The sequence below is a fragment of the Micromys minutus genome, assembly GCF_963924665.1.
Source record: "Micromys minutus genome assembly, chromosome: 21".
NCBI classification, from domain to species: Eukaryota; Metazoa; Chordata; class Mammalia; order Rodentia; family Muridae; genus Micromys; species Micromys minutus.
The window spans coordinates 51370385-51393392 of NC_137956.1; the positions used below are offsets into that span (position 1 = coordinate 51370385).

General features: G+C 45.6%; 1 protein-coding gene across 3 annotated transcripts; it reads right to left on the bottom strand.

Moving 5' to 3' along the window:
* Window positions 1–1144: 1144 nt before the first annotated feature.
* ZNF445 (zinc finger protein 445) lies at window positions 1145–18663 on the bottom strand. Of its 3 annotated transcripts, none has more exons than XM_080934201.1 (7): window positions 18214–18663; window positions 13546–14133; window positions 10944–11091; window positions 10573–10631; window positions 10189–10315; window positions 9122–9232; window positions 1145–8382 (listed from the first exon to the last, which is right to left on the bottom strand). In XM_080934201.1, the coding sequence occupies exons 2-7, from the start codon at window positions 13942–13944 to the stop codon at window positions 6299–6301; spliced, it is 2928 nt and encodes a 975-aa protein (XP_080790327.1). In that variant the 5' UTR covers window positions 13945–14133; window positions 18214–18663; the 3' UTR covers window positions 1145–6298. The 3 variants fall into 3 exon arrangements, with proteins under 3 accessions (XP_080790327.1, XP_080790325.1, XP_080790326.1); XM_080934199.1 differs by having other exon boundaries at window positions 10537–10631; XM_080934200.1 differs by lacking the exon at window positions 18214–18663 and adding an exon at window positions 14511–14549 and having other exon boundaries at window positions 10537–10631.
* Window positions 18664–23008: the final 4345 nt, after the last annotated feature.

Genomic DNA, 23008 nt, shown 5'->3' on the forward strand with positions numbered 1-23008 from the left:
CGGTATCTTGCTTGGCCACCTGGGACCCTGAGCTAGCCTGTCCCGTGTGTGCACAGCCTTACAGACATGGCATTTACTGTTACTAAGCGGGGGTCTTTCAGTAATGTGTGAGAGTCACCCAGGTGGCACTGGTTTTGAAGGCATGAAGGGGTCATGAAGAAAAGCTGGGGCTTGGCAACGTGAGAAGCCATGAATAGCCATCTTCGAAGGTGCAGCCTCAGTTGCAATTGATGGCCCAGGACTGAAAGAGTCGTGCAAAGGAGTTGAGGCTTGGCACCATGAAGAGAGCCTATGAAAGGCTACTGGTGAAGCCTTGTTGCAGCCTTAGACAGCAGTGATTTAGCAATACCAGTAAAGACCATGAGAAGACCACCAAGAACAGCAGCGGCAGTAGAAAACAGACAACTGGAGCCTAGAAGACAAGGTGTGCGCTACAAAGGGCAGAGCTGGAGAAGTGACCCAAGCCCTTGGAGGAGCCCAGTTCTTGAGTGGATCCAGACATTGGATGGTTAGAGTTTGATTTTCATTGTAACTGTGCCCTGATATTTCTCCTTCTTGAAGGAAGACATGGAGACCACAGTTTAGAGACTTTGAATTGAAAGACCCTCATCTAGAGGACCTTTATCTGAGGAGACCCCAAGACCCAAGAACCAGCCGAGACCACTGGCTGCAATCAGCATGAGGGTTTATTTGATCAAAGTACACAGGTACCTGCGGGAACACAGTCTCTCAGAGGACTTGTGCGCCGGACAAAGGGGCAGTCCCCTTTTTATAGGGCTTGGGGGGCAGAATCCAGGTACAGAAGCAGAAGCATAGTTACAGGGTTCTAAATGGTTAGTTTAAATGTGGCCAGGGAGTGAGCCCAAGGACATGGCTCCAAGGACACGGCTCCGGGGCTGCGGGGGTTTTTTTTTGTTTTTGTTTTTGAGAATAGCTGCTTTGGGTTCTTCTGAGAGCAGCTGCCTTATAGGGCTTATCTGAGAGCAGCTGCCTTGGTCTTATTTGGGTGCTTTCTGTTCTCTGTCTGTTGCAAGCTGGCCGCCCACCGACTTGTTTGGCCACCTGGGTCCCTGACCTGGCCCGCCCTGTGTGTGCACAGCCTTGCAGAAATGGCGTTATTGCTGCTAAGCGGGGGTCTTTCAGAATTAAAAGAAAAAAAAGAAAACCCTCTGATTTTTCAAAAGAGATTAAATATTGTCTTAGTCAGGGTTTCTATTCCTACACAAACACCATGACCAAGAAGCAAGTTGGGGAAGAAAGGGTTTATTCAGCTTACACTTCCACATTGCTGTTCATCACCAGAGGAAGTCAGGACTGGAACTCAAGCAGGACAGGAAGCAGGAGCTGATGCAGAGGCAATGGAGGGATGTCACTTACTGGCTTACTCCCCCTGGCTTACTCAGCCTGCTTTCTTATAGAATTCAGGTTTACTGCAGGAGGCGACATGGGGCCTCCATTTGTGCTGCCTGCACCACTAACCGCTACTCGCAACCGGGTTAAGGCCTAAGGTTTGAAAGAAAGACAGAAAGAAAGACAGAAGTCCATTATTCGTATTACCAGAATGTTTACTCCAACTTGAACTGCAGCCTCTCAGGACTGCCTGCAGTCACACACACACAAACTTAGGTCCCAGTATTATACACTCAGGTAATTACAAGGGAGATATGCAAATTCCCTAGCTGCAGGGCAGAGAAACCACCTCCTAGGGTAAAATCTATAAACTGAAGCAGCTGGAAATAAGAAGGCTAGGTATGAAAGTAGGCTTGTGACTAGGCCAATTAGCATAGCAAAAGGGGGGCTTGTATCTCAGAACTGGGGCACAGCAAGCAGGCAATGTAGCTAACCCTAACCTGATGGAGAGGTTGGTGTGGATATTCCAACAGTCTACCAGCCCAGGGATGGCTCCACCCACAATGGGCTGGGCCCTCCCCCCTTGATTACTAGTTGAGAAAATGCCTTACAGCTGGATCTCATTGAGGCATTTCCTCAACCGAGGCTCCTTTCTCTGTGATAACTCCAGCTTGTTGTCCAGTTGACACACAAAACCAGCCAGGACAGATATTTTAAAGGGATTGTAATGTTAATATGTGAAAATTGTAAAGACTATGGGACATTTAAGGTTATTTATATCTTGGGGATGAATAAAAACGTGAGGGTTGAGGCTTAATGGTATTGTTTGTGTGCCAAGTTGGCAAGGGGTCAACTGTACTAGTTGGTTTTATGTCAACTAGTGGTGGGGGAAGTGACATAAATATCAGGGCACAGTCACAATAAAAATCAAACTCTAACCATCCAATGTCTGGGATCCACTCAAGAACTTCTGGGCTCCTCCAAGGGCTTGGGTTGTAGATTTTCCTGAAGCTGTTTGTATTTTAATGTTAATTCCACTTCTCCAAGAAGGGCTGCCTAGTCACATGACTGCAACTGAACCTTACCATTTTAATTAGTAAAATAAAGGAAAGCCAGTGACTGGGCAGGGTGAAGGTGGTGGAGATGGCTGAAAGGTCTGAGGTCAGAGGATGGAGGGTAAAGGTCCTGGCAACATGAAGGTTCCCAAGGACCAGCTAGACCCAGGTGATATTAATTGGTGTTAAATAGCTATGAACATTAAGGATTTTTATAGACCTAGTATCTCATTTAGAAGGGCAGTTTGTATCTTTGTTTATTTGATGTAATCTTGTTGTGTAAAGATTTGTGGATTGAGATTTGAATATATAAACCTGAATGAAAACTATTGGGCTGTAGAGTTGTATTTATGTGGGATTTTGGGGTAGAGAAACACCCCAAGACAGAGAACAGGCAGTAGAAAACCGCCAGGGAAGGGAGTTTTGTGGACAAGTTGGGCTGCAGTTTCTACTCAGAGGTACGCAAGTCTCCATATCAGTGTCAGGCCTGAGGAGTGAGACCTCAGGGCCGGTGAAGAGATAAACCAGATTTAATATTTTTTAATATTTACTGTGACACTGGGTCAGTACTCCAGCTCTGCCCTTTGTAGCACACTCCTTGTTTTCTAGGTTCCAGCTGCCTGTTCTCCACTGCTGCTGCTGCTGCTGTTCTTGGTGGTCATCTCCTGGTACTAGTATCTCCAAATCACTGCTGTCTAATGCTACAATGAGGCTTCACCAGTAGAAAAAATGATTACATTTTCTAGTGATCGGGGGTGGGGGTGTGGGGGGAGTCCCTTTTGGGTGGTGCCATCCCTGGGCTGGTAGACCTGGGTTCTATAAGAAAGCAGGCTGAGCAAGCCAGATGAAGCCAGCCAGTAAGTGACATTCCTCCATGACCTTTGCATCATATTCTGCCCCCTGACCTGCCTGAGTTCCAGTCCCGACCTCCTCTGGTGATGAACAGCCATATGGAAGTGTAAGCTGAATAAACCCTTTCCTCCCCAGCTTGGTTCTTGGTCATGATGTTTTGAGCAGGAACAGAATTGGCTGCTCATTTAAGATTGTTTTACTGTATGTATATGAACACGTACACACCATTGAGCACAGATACCCACAGAGGCCATAATAGGGCAGTGATATTCCGAAGCTAGTAGCAAGTTCTGTGAATCGCATGACTTGGGTACCAGGATCCTAAGTCGGGTTCTCTGCAAGCAATCTCTGGTTCTCTGGATGCTGGTTTAAAGCCGAAAGACAATATTGGGGGTAGACTGAGAATACATACCTTTATGTAATTATGTGTTTTTCAGGCACAGTGAGACCAATAACTGAAGTTCAGTCTCACTGTGAATTATCTCCTTCCACAAGATCATAGGTCTGAAGACCCCACAGGGCCTCTCTGGCAGTCTATGGTGGTTACAGAGGGAATGAAGGTCCAGGTGCAGTAACAAAAACCAGGGTTTACATGGGTTGAGCTTCCCTCCTCTAGCATCTTGCCCAGATGAGAGAAAAGGTCTTGGTCAGCTCCCTCACCTTAAATATGGGGATACTACCACAGCTCTCCTGTCCTAGAATGGTCTCTGCCTTAGTACACCCTGGCATTTCTTCTGTCTTTACTTCAACATACAGTCAATAGTTCCAAGCTGTTTAAGTAACTGGTATGGTTTTTGGCTTTTCAATAGATGCCGGCTGACACAACTTTGCCATTTATAGCACCATCAATATTAACTTAAAAGATGTGGCACTTGGCACATTAAGTACTCATTTTTTTCTCATTTGCCAGGAAAGTGGGATGGCTAACAAGGATCACTGTCCCAAATTCTACGCCATCACTGGAATCATCGATCTTTTCTAGTTTCACTTTTCTTTGGAGGGGGTAAGAGGCATTAAAAATAGCTCACAATTTCATCACTTGGAGATAAGGCTAGGGAGACACAGAAACCGCTTTTCTTCAAACTGATACATCTGTCACACTGCAGCTAATTAACAGTCTCTTCACCAACAGCCGTTTTGTGTTACTTCAGATTTGGCCGGATAATGCTGAGAATTTAAGAGATAGAGTCCAGGTGTGGTGGAGCACACCTTTAATCCATCACTCTGTAGGAAGACAGAGGATCTCTGAGTTTGAAGCCAGCCTGTACTACAGAGCGAATTCCAAGACAGAGAGAGGCAGAGGGAGAAGAGGCAGCAGCGTTGGTGAGTAGCAGAGGTGGGTCTTCTGTATAATTACATAGATATCAGAGGCCATGACTCAGTTTTGTTTATTGAAAGAAGTCCCCATATAATCCTGTTCAATCATAACTTTAGGCTGTCCCTGCATCAATAATTAGAAATTCTGATTTCACTTGCATCTCATGCCCAGAGAGTATGGAGCAGCACAGCATAGATCATCCCATTTCAGAAGTTTACACTCCAATGCTATGTCTTTTGAACCCACAGAAAATTGTACAAAACATCAACTCTACTATACACCAGGAATGCTTATATGATAGACACTAGTCTCAACGTCACGCATGCATTTCATTACTGTCCCTACCACCACCCTATGAGGTTAGAATTCTATTCCTCATACAGAATTTAAAAAACCCAAACCAGTGAAAGTGATATAAACTGAATTATATACAGGTACTGCAACTCTTAGTGCAGTTTTCTGAGCTGGAGAGCGAGTCTTCCACACTCACTGCAATTGTCTTTTCTTGTGGCAGTAGCTTGAGCAGGATCTAATTATTCTTTATCTCCAGTAGCTTTGAACTTTTGGTCCCCTTGCTTCATCATCCCACATTAGGATCACCGTGTGTGCCACCACACTAAGCTTTATATTCTTTCTCAAGTACCAAACATCTGCACTGTCTGTTCTGCAATGACAAACAGGACTCTGCTGGACCCACTATCTAAACACTGTGGTATTAAGCTGACTCGTTCATCATTCTTCATTGGTCCAGGAAGGAACCCACTGGATGGAACACACAATTTTATGACTTTCCAAGCTGCCTGGTGGATCGATCTTTATTTCCACTTACAAGGGGGTCTGAATCCCACTTGTTCCATACATTTCATACTTAAGCTTTCAAAAAGTAACTTCTCTAAGAGATTACTAAAAAAGGCCACGTTTCTTCTCTGCACACTGTGGTTTGACATCCTTCAGTAACTGACCACACTAACAAGTGGTCTGTAAGAGGCCATCTGATATCCATTACTCCATAATGGTCTGAGCCTATCTGTCTATCCCCATCCAACTTCAGTTCCCCAGGCAGTGGAGAGAAAGGCCATGCTCAAAGAAGTGCTTTCCAGGCCAAGTTCAAGTATAAAATTAGACATGGTTGCCAAGACAACCCGCACTCTACTATTCAAAACCATCAATAATTGGGCTCATACCTAGCAGCTGAGTACAACTTTCATTTAATGCTTGACTCGAGGCCTGTTTTATAAAGTACCCCCCCAACCTGTCTGATCAAGATCCACTTAAAATAAAGATCTACTCCTGTCCTGGTGGAGCTAGATTCTTTCAGAGGCAATTTTAAATACAGATGTATACATACATACAAACAGAAGCCGACCCTAAAGAACTAGGGATCTAAATGGCCCCTTCCCAACAGACACAGCTTACTAGGCTACAAACATGCTTTCCAATCACAAACAGCAAGAATTATCTAACAAGACTTGGCTATCAGAGTCCTGGGCTAAACCTAGAGGCCAGGACCTCCATAAGACCCCAGAGAACATTCTGGTATTTTTCTAACATCACTTTCCAGCAGGAGTCCCTGACTTCTGAAATCATCAAGGTTCTACACCAAGAACATCCAGGCCAGAAAGGACTGGGCCTTACAAAGGTTTTCCGCATGCCTACCACTAAAGTTCTTTAGAGATGTAACCAGGAACTATTCCCCACCCCCACTGTCATCACAGATCCCAGGCTAATCTCTAAAATGGCCTTTCATGTGCCTAGTCATATTAGAAGACCACCTGAAGGCCTTCTCACAAACTATGCATTTAAAGGGCCTCTCTTGTGTGTGACATCGTTTGTGGCTAACGAGGTGTGAATGCTTCTTAAATGTTTTCCCACAAGTATTGCACCTGTGGCAGGCTTTCTTCTTGGTGGGCACATTCTGGAGGGCAATGGACTTGGAGCTCTCATCAGGAGGGTGACCATCCTGTTCACGGAGCTTTCCACTTAGTCCTACCCCCTGAATGCGTAACCTTACATCCTGACGGTAACGTAAGTGAGGCTTATCAGACTGTAGGCCATATTCAGACTGCAGTGTTCTGCTGTGTTTTTTCTGGTCAACAGAATGTGCATTTATCCCAACAAAATCTTTATCACACAACTGAGCTTGAGAAGGTTGCTCTTTAGCGTGGATCTTCTGGTGATTAACAAGACGATAGTTTCTATCAAAAGATTTCTCACAAAAGTTGCACTTGAAGCGTTTCTCTCCACTGTGTATTCCCTTATGATCTAAAAGGCTTCTTTTACGTGTAAAGGTTTTCCCACATTCTTGACACCGAAAGGGCTTCGCATCAATGAGAATTTTTGTCTGTCGTTTTGGAGTCTCTTTACTTTCGTGATACTCAAACCGCTTGTGCAAGAAGTGGTTTCTCTCATGTCGATAGAGATTGGAACGCCATCGAAAGGCTTTTTTACACTCCCTGCACTTATAGGGCTTCTCTCTAGTGTGAATTCTCTCATGCATGAGAAGGAATGAGCGTTTATGGAAGTCTCTGCCACAGTATTTACACTTATTAGGCTCCTTTGTACTATGAGTTCTCTGAAGAATAGGAAACACTGTACCCTTACTAAAAGCTAGGTGGCCACTTTCAGGTTCTATTTTAATAGCATGTCGTTTTCGCTTCATATGAATAATGTAAGATGACTTATAGGTAAATGTTTTCCCACACCCGCTACACTGGTAAGGTTTCTCCCCTGTGTGAGTCCTCTGGTGCTCAATGAATGACTTCTTTTGAGTAAAAGTTTTCCCATAATTCTGACACAGAAAAGGTTTCTCTTCAGTAGAGAAAACCTGACTAGAATTCTGTTTGAAGTCTTTTCGACATCCCTCTTGTTTACAGATCTCTTTGTGATGTAATTTCATATGATGAGTAAAGTTTGACTTCTGCCAATACGTTTTCCTACATCTGGTACATTTATAAGGCTTCTGCTGTGTGTGAGTCCTTTGGTGTTCAAAAGCATAGGACTTACAAGAGAAGTTTTTCCCAAACTGGCTACGCTGTAAGTATTTCTCCTTGTTCTGGTCTGTCAAATGATGACTGACATCCAAGCTGCAGGGGAGAGCACTTCTGTACCCCCTGGATTCATGTTTCTGTGTAGCATGGGTTTTCTGGTGCAGACGGTAGGCTGACAAGCGTTGGAAAGCTTTCTCACACAAACTGCATTTGTAAGGTTTCACATCCGTGTGAATTTTCTCATGTCGTATACAGTTTGAACGCCAATTAAAGGCTTTCTCACACACTCTGCATTTAAACATGTTCCCTTGACTATAATATCTCTGATGGTATTCAAGGTGGGAACGGGAGCTCTTCCTTAAGGTCTCCTCACACCTGTCCTTTCCACAATCTTTCATCCCAGTGTTCTGATACACACCAAACCCCTCAACTGTGTCTCTGAGCCCTTCTCCATATTTATTATTATAATGGTGTGAACTTTTTCTCAACTTTCTATCACAGCCATGTTTAAAGAATACTTTTTTCCTAGAAACTCTCACACACTTAACACGTTTTAACTCAAGAATGCCATCGTTTCTCAATACTTCAGATGCTCTTCTTGTCCTTTGACTAATGTCTGTTCCTTCCTTCATCTCTTTCATTTGCATTGAGTCTCCACAGGACTTACGCAGCCTGCTATTCTGTTCAAAAGATTCTTTGAGTCTTGTTCCCTCAGAAACACTTGTCGCAGGACACCCTGATGGCTTTACACAGGTTTCTGTGTATTCTGAAGGTTCCTGTTTCAAGATGAACTTGCTTGACTCAACTTGAAGCCTACCACCTGGGGGGAGAGGGAGAAAAGAAACAAAAACACATATATACACTCGAACCCACACAACAAAAGACAGTGTATTTTTCTTCCATATTTGGAACTAGAAAAGGCAACAAGGAACTATAAATAAGATTCTTGGTAGCAAGCATTTTGCCTGTCATTACCTTTACACAAAACAGTCAAGGATAAGGCAAAAAGATTATCTCCAATGACAGGAAAGGACGGAGGAAGGGCCAGATACAGCAGATAGAAGGAGGGACACAAATCAAATCTAGCAGTGCAATAAAACAGGCCTAAGAAGAATATTAATAGCAAGACAATAGAGAAAAATCATGGCACGGGAACACCACATAGAAAGCCAAGACCTGGGACTCCAAGTAGGACCTTTGCTGAAAAACCTCCATCTCAAGCTCATCATAGAAGGAAGAATCACTCAAGGAAGAAGAGCCAGAATGGGATGGATGAACACAGGTAATTCAGAGTTACTGCAGGCACAGAAATGAGCAACATTAGAACCCAGTGAAAAGAGAACAGGGAAGCCCCTGTGATGAACAAGAACTGATACTGAGAGTCTAGGGAAGGGTAAAGGCTGGAAAGAAATGGCCTATTATAAGCCAAGCAGGAAGAGGCCCAGGGTCATAGCACCCCTAGCAAATAATGGAATAAGTCCCTAGTATTCTATTTAACCATATGAAAGAAAAGAGCAAATGTACGAGGTGCACCATGTGGTCGGTTTGACAGAGCTCACCTTCAGAAGCAGCATCAGGATCTCTCCTAAACTGAACTGTGCAGATACTCATGCCCCATGGCTTCCTTGCTTCCAGCCAGGAGATCAGAGCAGGTTTGGGAGAGGAGCCCACTGCAGAAAAGAAATGGAATATGAGATAAGACAGACCACACAGAACTACTAAGACTTACAGTCCTGGCAGAGAGGAAAGAAGGCCAGAAAGATAAATGCAAGAACCTAGGACAGAATGCCTGGCTAGCCATTTGTGGTAGCCCTAAGACAGTAGTTCTCAACCTTCCTAACACTGAAACTCTTTAAAACAGTTCCTCATGTTGTGCTGACCCCAACTATAAAATTACCTTCACTACTACTTCATAACTGTAATTTTGTTACTGTTAGGAATCATAATGTAAATGTTTTTGAAGATACACATTTGCCAAAAGGGTTTTGACCCACACATTGAGAACTGCTGCCCTAAGCAGAGATGAGAGGCTGAGAAAAGTCACAGGCAAAGGGGCTTCAAGAATTCTCCAGAGTAGAACTGGAGATGTCTCATCAGGTACAGAGCACTGGCTGCTCTTCCAAAGGATCTGGTTAAACTCCCAGCATCCACAAGGTGGCTCACAACCATCTGTAACTCAAGTTCCAAGGGATCTGATGCCCTCTTCTGACCTCATGAGCATTATATACAGGTGGTGCAGAGACACATGCAGACAAAATATCCACACATATAAAATAAGGTATCTAACAACGATGAGAATATTCTCCAGAGGCGAGAGGCATACAACTAACTACTCAACTGGCTACATCAGCAATGTCTGACTGTCTAAATGGAAGAGGAACTTGGGACAGAAACAGTCTTCTCAGTAATCTCACATGACAGATATTAGCTAGAACTTGACTCATAGGGTCCACATGGGAGAAAGGACAGAAACTATGCTCACTAGCTATTTTCCGACTGTGTGAGCCACGGCAGGCAAGCATCTACATTCATACAAGTCCATGCACATAAATGAATATTGTTTTTTAAGATTAAAAACGGAAAAGCAAAACAAAAGTGAAGGTAACTAGGGATACTAAAGACTTACCCACAGAAACTACATTCCCATAATTCTCCAGGATAACATCCCGATAAAGATTTCGCTGAGCTGAGTTCAAACATCTCCACTCTTCTTGAGAAAAGGTTACCTCCACATCCTGGAAAGTCAAAGCTTTCTGAAATAATAAAGATATGATTTAGAGCTGATTCACAGCTCTGCTGTCAAGAGGGTCATGGGCCTGACAGAGAGTTAACATTGGATAAATTTGGCAAAGGTGAAAGGCTGAACGCTCTAGACTCTATGAAGTTAAATGACAACCCAGGATGAAGAACGCTGCACTACCCACAGGGCGGCCAGGCACATGACACCAGGAAGTCCCAAAGCCCTGGGGCTCACCTGCAGCTTGATCACCAAAGGCTTGCTGGCCGTTACCTGGTACTCTATGCTCTCTTCTATCTGGAAATAGTCAGGCACCGAGACAGCAGGAGACTCTGAAGGAGAAAAGAGTCATGAGACAGTTGTCCAGCTCTGGACACCCAAGAAGCCCACTCCCCTCACTGCTCGGGGGCTCCTGGACCTGCAAGCAAGCAAACTGCTATACAGATGCGCAGACATATCCTCGGTGTCTGTTGGGGACCAGGAAAGGGAGAGTGGGATGGAAGAAGCCAACCAAACATGAATATCAGAAGCATTCAAGAGAACCCAGAGACAAAAGATTCTTGAGAGAGTATGGATGATAACAAGACAACAGTATAGAAAACACAAGAGGTAGGATATTAAGTTAGGGTCTAGGCAGTGAGTACCAGCTTGTCCTATTCCATGTGGAGTCTCTAAGTAGTCCTCTAGAGGAGAACTGTTCCCGAGATGTGACGCAGGGGACCATATCTGTGCAGGCTGCAGAGCTCCAGTGCCTATCCAACACACATCTGGGTTCTGAGTAAGGCATGGGTCCTGCCAAGAAGAAAATGTTATGAGAACATTACTACAGGAACCAGAAGCAAATTCAGAGAAAACTCCCATGGGCCAAACTGTAAAGGTTTAGGCAGCTAGGCCCTTTAATCACTTCCTGGCAGAAGGGACCCCTTGGACCCCCTGCATCAGGGAGAGTCCAACAGGTTCCCACATAACATAAGGATGCACTGGGCAAGTCAGTAACAGCGATCCTCACATGCCGCAATGAGACCCCTCCATCAGCCCTGACTTGACTCTGGGCCTAAAGATGAGAAACGGAGAAAAGCAAGCACTGGTTCCCAGCAGAAACCCAGGCAGATCTGAAATGTCCAGTGCCTCAGAGAACCTCACAAAATAAGTGTCCCCACTAGAGAGACAATATCAGGTTAAAGGTCAACCAGGAATCAAACCACAAAGAAAACCTCTCCATGCTTATTCACGTAGAGAACAGAAAGGAAGGTTTTGCCAACTGGACTTCAAACAGCTCTGTCTCTGAGACTTTAAAGTAGAAACGAGTGCAGAAGCTCCAGTTAATGAACTGAGGTGTCTTCCTGGTACAGTGGCTGACACTTTTTCTAAATTGATGTGAACAAGCCTTAAACTGAGGCCACTAAACATATGACAGAGACCAAAAAACCTATATCTAGACCTAAATGAACTAGTCATAACTAAGCCACACTCTATGTTCTATCTTACATCATTTCATAAATAACTACCACATCCCTGGCACATCTGTTTTGGCAAGAATGATAAATGTACTTTTAGATTTTTAAAAAGGCATATTTTATTTAAAATAAGCATTACTTATATTGACGTATTACCATTTAACAATGACCAAATGTTATTTAATGTAATTTTTGTAATAAAATTGAGAAACAATTACTAATTATTAGTAATTTTCAATGCATGAATCATGCATATAGGCTCATGTTTTTATATACATTAAATTTTAAAACCTAATAAACCCAACAAATGCTTTTTAAAAGAATTCAAAAGGTGCCAGATACATAAACCTCTAATCCCAACACTCAGGAGACATATGGATCTTTTTTGGTTCAAGGCCAGGGCATATAGAGAACCCTGTTTCAAAACAAAAACCTCAAAAGGTAAAGGACCAGAATGCAGGAAGTAGCTGGCACCACTATACTGACAGGCTGGTGCACACGTCTGCTTCTCTACACTAGGAGTTAGAACCAGGCACACGATAAGTCATTCAAATGGTTACTTAACATATCCTCATAAGTATATCATGTCTGCATTTCTTTCTCAATAAACTGAAGTCCTGAAAGGCAACTCTATTTTGTGACCTCAGATAAAATTTCTCAGATAAAATTTTTGTGAGCAAAGTGCCAGTAACTAAAAAAACAATTCCAGGGAGACTCACAGGGAGTGGCACTGTTTGACTAGGTAAATGGATTGATTAGGTGAGGCCTTGTTGGAAGAAGGTGTTTATATAGGGGTGGGCTTTGAGGTTTCAAAAGCCCACATCAGGCCCAGCTTCTCTCTGCCTGTGGGGCAGGATATAACTCTCACCTATTGCTCCAGCACCTGCCTGCAGGCTACCATGTTCCCCACTGTGATGGATTATATTTGCTAGGCCCAGGGAGTGGCACTGCTAGAAGGTGTGGCCTTGTTGGACTAGGTGTGTCATTGTGGGTGTGGGCTTTAAGATCCTCACCCAAGCTGCCTGGAAGTCAGTATTCTGCTGGCAGCCTTGAAATGAAAATGTAGAACTCTCAGCTCCTCCAGCACCAAGCCTGCCAGGATGTTGCCGCGTTCCAGCCTTGATGACCCTAAGGGCTTTTTCAGTCCCACACCCTCCTTATAGCTTCCCCTTCCTAGTAAGGGTCTTACAGCTCCCCTCTCCCACTAAGGTTTTTGTAGTCCCTGCACCCTTCAGGAAGGAGTGCTTCAATCTTATTTATCCACAGTTCCGGGAATGTCTCCAGGGTGCCAAGTAGTCCTTCCTCCCAGGGAGAAATGTTTCGTCTTTATCTGGTGGTAGCCCCTGGAATGTAGGGCAAGGGCCCTGAAATGCAACCCACTTTGGCAGCAGCCAATCAGCCAATCGACTTAAAAGTCAACTAACCCCAATCATGCCCAATCACCATCTCTGTAGCCCACCTGTTACAAAGTGTATAAAAACTATACTAATGGATAGCTTGGGCTTGCCTCTCCTCTGGATGTAGGCCAACCTCAGTGCATTAGACTAATAAACCTCTTGCTTTTGCATTGATCCAGATCTCTCATCTCATCCAAGGGATTCTCCAAGTAGCTAAGGCTCATCTGGAGTCTTACAGAAGGAGCACCTTGCTAAAGAGTCCACGATCCAGTCCAGTTTTCATAGCTCAGGTATCAAGAGAATTAACAAGGGGAGGATCCTTCTCAAGCTCACAGTTCAGAGGACCATCTCATTTACAAAAAAGCAGGCAGTACTTACTGTGTACCACCTACCTTCAGTGGTGTTCCATCAAGATCTCTCTGCAGCTCTTCTAGCAGGGCCACAACCTCTGCACCGTTCTCAGGGCAATGGAGTTGTACCCACGTCCGGAGCTCTCCAGGAAGGATGCTCAGGAATTGCTCCAACACCAACAACTCTAACATCTGTGCTTTGGAAAGAACATCAGGCCTCATCCACCAGCGGCAGAGCTCCTGAAGCCGGTTCAGAGTTTCTAGGGGCCCAGAAGATTCATGGTAGCGAAGCTGTCTAAAGAGCTGACGGAATAGCTCCTGGCCAGGGCGGTTAAGTGTCTGTGGCCTGGCAGTCTTGGAAATATAGTCATCCTCCTCCTCTTCCTTCTTTACCCTTGAAACCTGTGCTGAGCGGGCAGCATGGCACCTGCCTGGAGGCATCACTCCTATCCAGAGTCTGGCAGATGAACACAAAACAAATCTGTTGCTTTCACTGAATCACTGCTGTATCCTTGCGGCGAGTATCTTCACAGCACTGCCGTGTGTGGTGTTATTTGCTAGGTCTTCAGAAGTCACTGGTAAGAGACTGAAATAACCAACACTGATGTTCACATGTGATGGAGCTTGGTCCTAGAACAGAGAAGAAAATGATGTCCACACACGTGATGGAGCTAGGTTCTCAAAGTGGGGATCACTTATGTGTGAGAAGACACATGTGCATGAGCAACTGTGGACTGAGGCCGACGGCAGTACACTAATGATGAAGTCTGAGGCCGACGGCAGTACACTAATGACGTCTGAGGCCGACGGCAGTGCACTAATGACGTCTGAGGCCGACGGCAGTGCACTAATGACGTCTGAGGCCGACGGTAGTGCACTAATGACGTGTCCATGAACAGAGTGAAGACACTCATATGTAGAAAACACAGTGGCTGACAAAAAGGTCCAAGAGCATCTAAACAAGCAGACAAGCACACCACACTACAATCACATACTAGAAAGCTTACCAGGTAATGTTTCAGGAAGATGGGAGGGAGGCTGGGAAAGCAGTTTAGTGGTGGAACATTTGCCCAGCACACACAAGTCCTTTGAATGAATCCCCAGGACCACAGAGGAAAGGAGAAAAGATGCTTGGCAGAAGGAGAGCTATGTAAAGATGATTCTATAGTTCATAATAAAAGGCAAAGAGGATTAACTAATTACTTTGAAAACTAAAGTGGAATAGATATGCCTGAATTCATTAAATTTTTATGTTGTGTGTCTGAGTCACAGCATGCATGCTGAGGTGTTCAGAGGTCAACATACAGGAGACATTCTCTGGGTTTCAAGGACCAAGCTCAGGTGCCTTTACACACTTAACCACCTTATGACTTATGGCCACACAGATGGCTTCAGAAATCAAGCCAATGTGGTGTTGGTGGAGAACAAACACATAGGTTAAGGAAAAGAATATCTGGAAGGCAGACTCTGGAGGAGGCAGAGCCTCTGTTTTAGTTACATGACGAAATGTAGCAATTAAGCAGGAAGACTACTGGACTGCAGAAATGCCCCAGTGGCTAAAAGCACTTGCTGTGCAATTACGAGAACTGAAGTCCTGATTCCAGCACCTACATAAAAGGCCAAGTGTCTAAGGGATCTCCAGCTCTAAGGGATCACTGTTCTTCTGAACTCTGTGTATATATAAGCATATAACCACACATACATGTTTGCATACACTCACTCAGATACACATAAATAACTCTAGAACAAGATGATGATGGATGATGATGAGGATACCTAGAATGCCCAGAACTTGGTTTCTAAATACCATTCTCCAATAAAAGAATCAGGGCTCTGTGAAGAAGTGGTTGATGCCATGCCGGACAGAGAAAATACAAGTGTGTTGCAATATCAGAAAACCAGTGAAAGGCAAAAATTATATGCTTAAACAGGAGTAGGTATCTCATCAGGTAAAAGCACTTACTTCACCAGCAGCCTGAGTCTCATCCCCAGCCCAGAACCACATAAAAGTGGAAAGGACTCCATGTACACACATAGTAATAGTAAATAAAATTTAAAAACAAACAAAAAAAAATTCAAGCAAATCAAGCATGGCATCTATTATATCCCAGCACTTGGAAAGTGGAGGCAGAAAGATAAGGAATTCAAGGCCAGCCAGGGCTGGCTACATAAGGCTCTGCCTCAAAACAAAGCAGTGGGGTCAGAAGTTCACACTGATGTCAACTGATTAGATTTTAAGAAGCTCTGACAGCCAAGTCAGCTATATTGTGACTTTCATTCCATTCCTTAGAAGACAGAGGAGTGCAGACTTTTGTGACTTGGAGGTAAACCAAGTTCCAGCCAGGGCTATGTGAGACTGTCTCAAACATAAACAACTAAGTAAGGAGAGGAAATCTTTCTCAAAACACCTCCTAGTAAAAAATGCCAAACACCAAGTTCATTGCTACAGACAAGATGCTAATCAGGAAGAGAAAGTTAAGGAGAAACTGAATACTTGAAAACAAGAGTTCAAAACTCTTTCCCCTTAAACAGTACAAATTACAAAATTAAACAGAGATTTTAAAGTGGTAAAATGTCACAAGTGCCAATAACAAGAACCCATCAACCTAGTCTGAGCACAATAAAACATCAAATATAAGAACACTCTAAAATTCAAATAGCAAAATATTTCAAAAAAGATCTTAGGGAATGGAGATGTGGGTTGTTGATTTAAGAGCACTGGTCACTGCTTCCAGAGGAACCTAGCTTATCCTAGTTCAATTCCCTGCCCACCTGCAAGCTTCCAACAGTTCTATAACCCCAGTCTTAGAGATCTGACAATCTTTTCTGGCTTCCATAGGCACCAGGTACACACATGATGTACACACACACAGATGAGACATTTACACACTAAAATAACTTCTTAAAAAATTCTGTCAAGGTCTTAAGTATGGCTATGCTTGGTAGTGACCAGTACAACACAAAAAAATTAGTGAAGTTATCTAGTGTCAACACTGCAGCTCAGTTGACCACGAGTCCAGTCACAAGAGCCAACACAGCAGCAAGAGAGAGCCCACAAGCTGTCTTCTGATCCTCACATGTAGTACACTGCCATACGAATTACACACACACTCACACAAAAATAAGTTGTAGGGCCAAGCATGGTGGCACACACCTTTAATGCCAGGACTCAGGAAGTAAAAATAGGTCCATTTCTGAGTTCTATGCCAGTCTGGTCCACATGTTTGATGTGCGAGTGACAGGTTAGGGCTTATAAAGCTAAAACTCACATTTGCATTGTACCAGGGGCAGAACCAGTGACAGAAATTTCAATGTTTCCATAACACGGGTTTCCAATGCTTAGATTAGAACAATGGACGTTCTGGAGCTGTTTATGTATGGTCAAGAATGAAGCTCTAACTTCCGACCACGGCAACCAAACCATCTTCCAGTTAATTCACCAAAATGACAAACACAAAGGAAAAGAGGAGATGCACTCGGTATATGATCTTTAGGCCCTTTAGGAAACATGGAGTTGCTCCTTCGGCCACATACATGCTAACCTACAAGGAGGTGATATTGTAGACATCAGGGGAATAGGCACAGCTCAGAAAGGAATGCGGCGTAAGTGTTACCACGGGAAAACCGGAAGTCTACAGTGTCACCCAGCATGCCGTGGGCATCATTGTAAACAAGCAAGTTAAGGGCAGATTCTGGCCAAGAGGATCAGTGCGCAGACTGAGCACAGCAAGCACTGGAAGGGCAGAGACAGCTTCCTGAAGCGGTGAAGAAAGACCAGAAGAAAAAGGAAGCCAAGGAGAAGGCACATGGGTTCGGCTGAAGCGCCAGCCCGCGCCACCTCTGTGAGGACTAACAAAGTGAGAAGCTTACTTTGTGAGGACTAAAGGTTAAGAGCCTGAGCTGCTGGAGCCCATGCCATATGAATTCATGACCTAATGTACAAAAAGGAATAAAGGACCCGGACTGCAGAGTGTTTTCTTTAGGCTGAAGTGTGGTGACTTCTCTCCTGGGCTAGGGAGCCGGAAAGTGAGGCTCACAAAATGGAGTCACCTAAAGCTAAATGGGGTCCCCATCAGTTCCTTTTTATCATTTTACTCTCAAGCAACTCGGACGTCCCAAAATACTTCCTGGACACCAAAAGCCACCAAAAAAAAAAAAAAAAAGAAAGAAAAGAAAGAAAGAAAGAAAGAAAGAAACTAAAAGGAAGAGGTTCGAACTGTGAGTACTTTTCAGCTTTCAAGTGCGTTATCAAAGCTTAATCTCAAACGCTCCCTTTCAGCTTATAAAACATTTCTACCTTTATTACTTTAAAATTTGGGAGAAGGGCTCACTAAACTGCCCACGTTCCTGGTCTTTTTGCTTCAGCTTCCTTAGTAGCGGGGATTACAGGCCGACGCCATCACACCAAGCTGTTCCATGCTTTTTTTTTTTTTTTTATCTCAAACATTTTATACCACAACCGTAGGGATTTTTTCTTTCTTTAAAGGCAATAACATAACTGACCCACACAGTTAAACGTGGACCGACGTATGGAGTTTCTGTCAAGTTTAGAATGCCGCGAGTCATAATGGCGGACACCGGACTGCAAGGCAGCACCGCCCCAACCGCCCCCGCTCCCCAGAGAACCCCCCGATTGTGAAACCGCCGGGCGCTGATCACCATAACTGTACCCCGCCATCCGCTCCTGCATCAGTCCTCCCAGCCGCTCACCAGCTCACGCCGGAGCACTCAGCGTTCCTCCGGATGATTGTTAGCTTGCTGGGCCCACTTCCTCCGCGGGCCTCTCTAGGAGAGCGGAAGTACACTTCTGAGGACGCTCTAGGAAACCCGGAGGAATGCCATCTCAGCTGCTCTCCGCCCCAATGCCTCCCAGGCGCCCATTGAAAGACCCCCTGAGGGTATCTTCCGCCTGAGGAGACCCCTACCAAGGAACAGCGAGACCACTCAGTTCGGATGCAAGCAGCCAGAGGTTTATTTTAGATACACAGGTACCTGGGGCGACAAAGTCTTTCGGAGGACTTGCACACCGAAGTTAAGAAGTTGGCTCTTTTTATAGGGGTGGCAGAGCAGAAGCGCAGGTACAGAAGCGAGAAGCATGGTTACAGGGATGTGATTGGTTGATTTAAATGAAGCCAGGGTGAACTGGGGGACAAGCCCCAAGTTCCCGGGAAAAGGGTGGCCTTGGCCCCTCCTCTGGGACAGGGTGTTGTTTTTCATCCTTGCTTCAGCATGTTTGGCAGGATATTGTGTCTCCACCTTGGTCCAGATGGTCAAGCGCAGATATCCTGTTTGGCAAGGACTGTGCTATCTCTTGGCTGACTCTCATCTCAGTATTTTTCCATCCCTGTCTAGTTTAAGCCTTGCACAAAATGGCGTTACTGCAGCTAAGGCAGACGAGGGGTCTTTCACCATGATGTCTTAGCTCTGGAGAAAGACCCTTGTCTAGAGGACCTTTATCTGAGGAGACCCCAGGACCCAAGAACCAGCCGAGACCACTGGATGCAAGTTACAAGAGGGTTTATTGCTCACACATGGGCGTCCATGGGCGACAGCAAACTGGGAGGACTGGCGTGCCAGACAAAGGGGCAGTCCCCTTTTTATAGGGCTGGGGGGGGCAGAAGAGAGGTACAGCAGCAGAAACATAGTTACAGGGTTCTAATTGGTTGGTTTAAATGTGGCCAGGGGGTGAATCCAAGGACATGGCTCCTGGCATCAGCCGGGGCTGCGTTTTTTCCGGTTTTAAAACCGAGAGCAGTTGCCTTGGGCTTATCTGGGTGTGGGTGCTTTCTGTTCTCTGTCTATTGCAAGATGGCTGCCTACCAGTATCTTGTTTGGCCACCTGGGTCCCTGACCTGGCCCGCCCTGTGTGTGCATGAAAGACCCCCGAAGGGAGACCCTCACTCAAATCTCAGGAGAGGCGCGCACCGAGACCAGACTTGCTGCAATTGCACGAGGAAGTTTATTGAAAGTGAAACAGAGTGAGATCTCAGGCCAGCATGCTGGGGTCGAGACTCATACACCACATAGGGGTAGAGGAGTTCGACCCCGGCCTGAACTTGTAATGGGCTTATAAAGGCAAAAACCACAAAAGAGGGGGAGGACAGGGGGAATGAGGAAATTCAAAAGGGGACAATGAAGAAATTCAAAGGGGAAGAATCATACATTTTTTATCAGTTAAACCATGTGTCACATGAATCATACACCTGGGGCACATCTAGGGCATTGAAACATTCCACAGAGGTCATTGGGACCTTCTGTGGTTATTCTGGGAACTCAAATCTCAAGAAAGTTCCGGGAGCGATTACCTGCAGAGGAGAGGGCCCTAGGGCAAGGAATCAGTGTCCTTTGACAACTTTTTACTCTTCATGCACAGTCTTGCAGAAATGGCGTTACTGCTGCTAAGTGGGGATCTTTCATTCCCCCATTTTCTTTTCTGCATTAAGGGAAATCTTTCACTTATTTTGCATCAGGGTACCTCTGTATCCTGCTGTTGTAATCTTTGGTAATGCTGTTCAACCAGGGCCAGTGCCTGGACAACAGGAATTCTTTCCCTGACAAATTGCAGGAGTATGTTGATGATGCAGGGCCCAAACGTCAGAATCATGAGTAAGATCTCTATGAGTCCCATCAGGGAGGAGAGCAGGGTGGTCAACCAGGGGGACTTAGAAAACCAACTTTCAAACCACCCTTGATTGCTCTCAAACAGTTTCTGCCTCTGGGCTAGTCGTTCCCTGAGTTTGGCCATGCTATCTCGGACCAATCCTGTCTTGTCTGCATAGAAACAATATTCTTCCTTTAGAGCGGCACACAAACCTCCCTCTTTGAGGAACAAAATATCTAGTCTTCTTCTATTCTACAAGACTACTTCTGACAAGGAAGTAAGACTCTGCTCTAGTGCTGTCACTGATTCTTCTAGAGCTTTAATATCATTGTGCATGGCTGCCTGTAGTTGCCCTATGTGATTTAGATTGATTAGGGCAGTGGTTCCTGTGCCTACCCTGGCAGCAATGCCTCCCATGGTTATCCCTCCAAGAAGTAGGGCTAGAGTTAAAGAAACTGGTTCCCTCTTGAACCTTCCTATAGTATATCTATTTTCATAAAAAAGAGTACACATATTCAGGATGATGATAAGTTACCTTGGGCCACAGTTCAACAAGGATGCAAAATTCAGATGTGTGATTGAAGGCAGTGGAGGATATACAAAGGGTGAGACCAGTATTACACGCCCAATAAGTGTTTGGGGGGGGCGACTAAATATTTCCCCGACTGGTTGGTAACGTTATGGGTCTGATTACAGAGAGCCTGATGAGACGCTGGAACTAGCCCTAAACATAGTCCTCGGCCTGACACCTCCGAGAGGGTCAGGCGGTGCCGGGGAGTGTTGGTGCAATTGGCCGGAACACTACTCAGAGTGGAATGGTTGCCTGGTACTGCCACTCCCTCGTCGTAGGGTGGGGAGGAATCTAGGCATAACCAGCACTCGGCAGCCTTGTCAGGGGCAGAGGAATTGAGGACTGAATAATCTCCGTGGATTAAGTAAGCCAAGGAGCCTGTCACCTGTTCCCAGTGGAGCGTGGGATGTGGTCTCTTGCTGGAGTGTGGTAGGGGTCTGAGTGGCCTCAGTCCTATTGCCTACCGCACCTTGGGTAGGCTTCGGAGCCGCAGGTACCACTGGTGGCCGAACAGGTGCTGGGAGAGAGGGAAGTTTTTGGGCAGGCAATACAGGGTTGGGGCCCACCGGTTGGGTGACCGGAGCTACAGTTCGTCTAGCAATGGAGAAAAGAGTCACTGGGTCTGACCCACCACTTCTGTACAGTCGTAGTCCCCAAGATAGGGAGGCGTCCCAGGGGGCTCCTTTTCCTTGTTCTGTAAATTTGATGACCAGGGGGTTGCACCGCCCTCTGACTATGGCACCCGGAACATTTTTGGTACTTTGTAAGTCATAGCAAGGACCACAAACCATGGGAGTATTGGCTGTGCATCCTGACCGGAGACTCACAGGGGCCTTACTAAGAGTTATATAGTCCCAAGAGGAGGAGGGTTTCCAATAGGCATCCCTAGTGGTCTCACAACCCCAGATACTGCAATATCCGTCAGCAGGTCCCCCGCACCGGCTGGTCGGCTTATGCCCGGGACACACGTAAATATCATGGTCTCTATTTTTTCATTTTGCTGAGGGAGATTTACACCCATAACTGGGGTTTATGGGATTAGCACTAGAGGGATCCCAATCGGTTCCCACCAGGTCACAAAGGTCTATGTACAGGGTGGGAAAAGCGTCTCCCAGGGCCCCCGGACAGTGGTGGAGTTAGCTACTCGGCCAGTCATTAGGTTGGAGACTGTCCAAGTGACATCAAAGACTCAATGGGGGCTATCTTTAGGATCTACAGCAGTCATCTGCCTCAAGCACAGGATAAGGATCAGTCCCGGGAGAGTTTGAGTTTCAGGGGATTGGAAGTCCGGTGTAGTCGCCATGGCCGATCAGGAGTGTCTTTTTTACCAGGAGTCACCTTTTTCACGTGGGAAGCATGAATCCAAGCGGCGATTCCGTCGACCTTGAGGGCTGTGGGCGTGGTGAGCAGTACGGTGTAGGGTCCCTTCCAGCGGGGTTCGAGGTTCTTGGTCTGATGCCGTCATACCCACATGGAGTCTCCAATCTCGAAAAGGTGTGGAGCTCCTACTTTATGCTGGGTTTGGTAGGCAGCAGCCAGGGGCTTCCAGATTTCCTTCTGCACAATCTGGAGGGCCTGTAAGTGAGCTTCCAGAGAAGGGGGGTTAGCACCCGAGGGCAGTTTACACCCCAGCAAGTCAGTCAAGGGAGTAGGTGCCCCAAAGACAATCTCAAAAGGGGTCAGCCCATGGGGCCTCGGGGTGTTTCGGGCTCTGTATAGAGCCAAGGGTAGGAGGAGAACCCAGTTCTTAGAGCCAGTTGCAAGCGATAATTTGGTTATGGTCTCCTTGATAGTTCTATTCATCCGTTCTACCTGTCCTGAACTCTGGGGTCTATAAGCACAATGAAGTTTTCAATTAATCCCCAGTATCCTAGCCACCGCCTGACTTACCTGGGAGATGAAAGCAGGCCCGTTATCAGAACCCAATACCTGTGGTTCCCCAAACTGGGACAGGATTTCTTCTAGCAGTTTTTTGGCCACTGTCTTGGCAGTTTCAGTCTTTGTCGGGAAGGCCTCTACCCATCCTGAAATGGTGTCTACAGAAACTAACAGATACCTGTATCCATACGTTCCAGGTTTAACTTCTGTAAAGTCCAGTTCCCAGTGAGCACCAGGTCGGTGCCCCCGGGGCCTTATTCCAGGTCCTATTTTTGCTTTTCCAGGGTTGACTTGAGCACATGCCTGACATTCTTCAGCCACTCGTTGGAGGGCTCCTCTCTTGTTTAAGAGGTAGGGACCCCCTTCTTCCCGGTCTAACAGTTCTCACATCTTTTTGGGACTTAGATGGGTCAGTTTGTGTAAATGAGAAATGAGTTCAAAAGTTAAGCTTTCAG

Excerpts from the sequence above, each read along its gene's own strand:
- ZNF445 (XM_080934199.1), bottom strand. The coding sequence starts at position 13,944 with ATGCCTCCAGGCAGGTGCCATGCTGCCCGCTCAGCACAGGTTTCAAGG. Across the intron at positions 11,092-13,545 it reads TTGATGGAACACCACTGAAG|GACCCATGCCTTACTCAGAA; the intron begins GTAGGTGGTACA and ends TCTTCTTGGCAG. Across the intron at positions 9,233-10,188 it reads TGGGAATGTAGTTTCTGTGG|TGGGCTCCTCTCCCAAACCT; the intron begins GTAAGTCTTTAG and ends TCTTTTCTGCAG.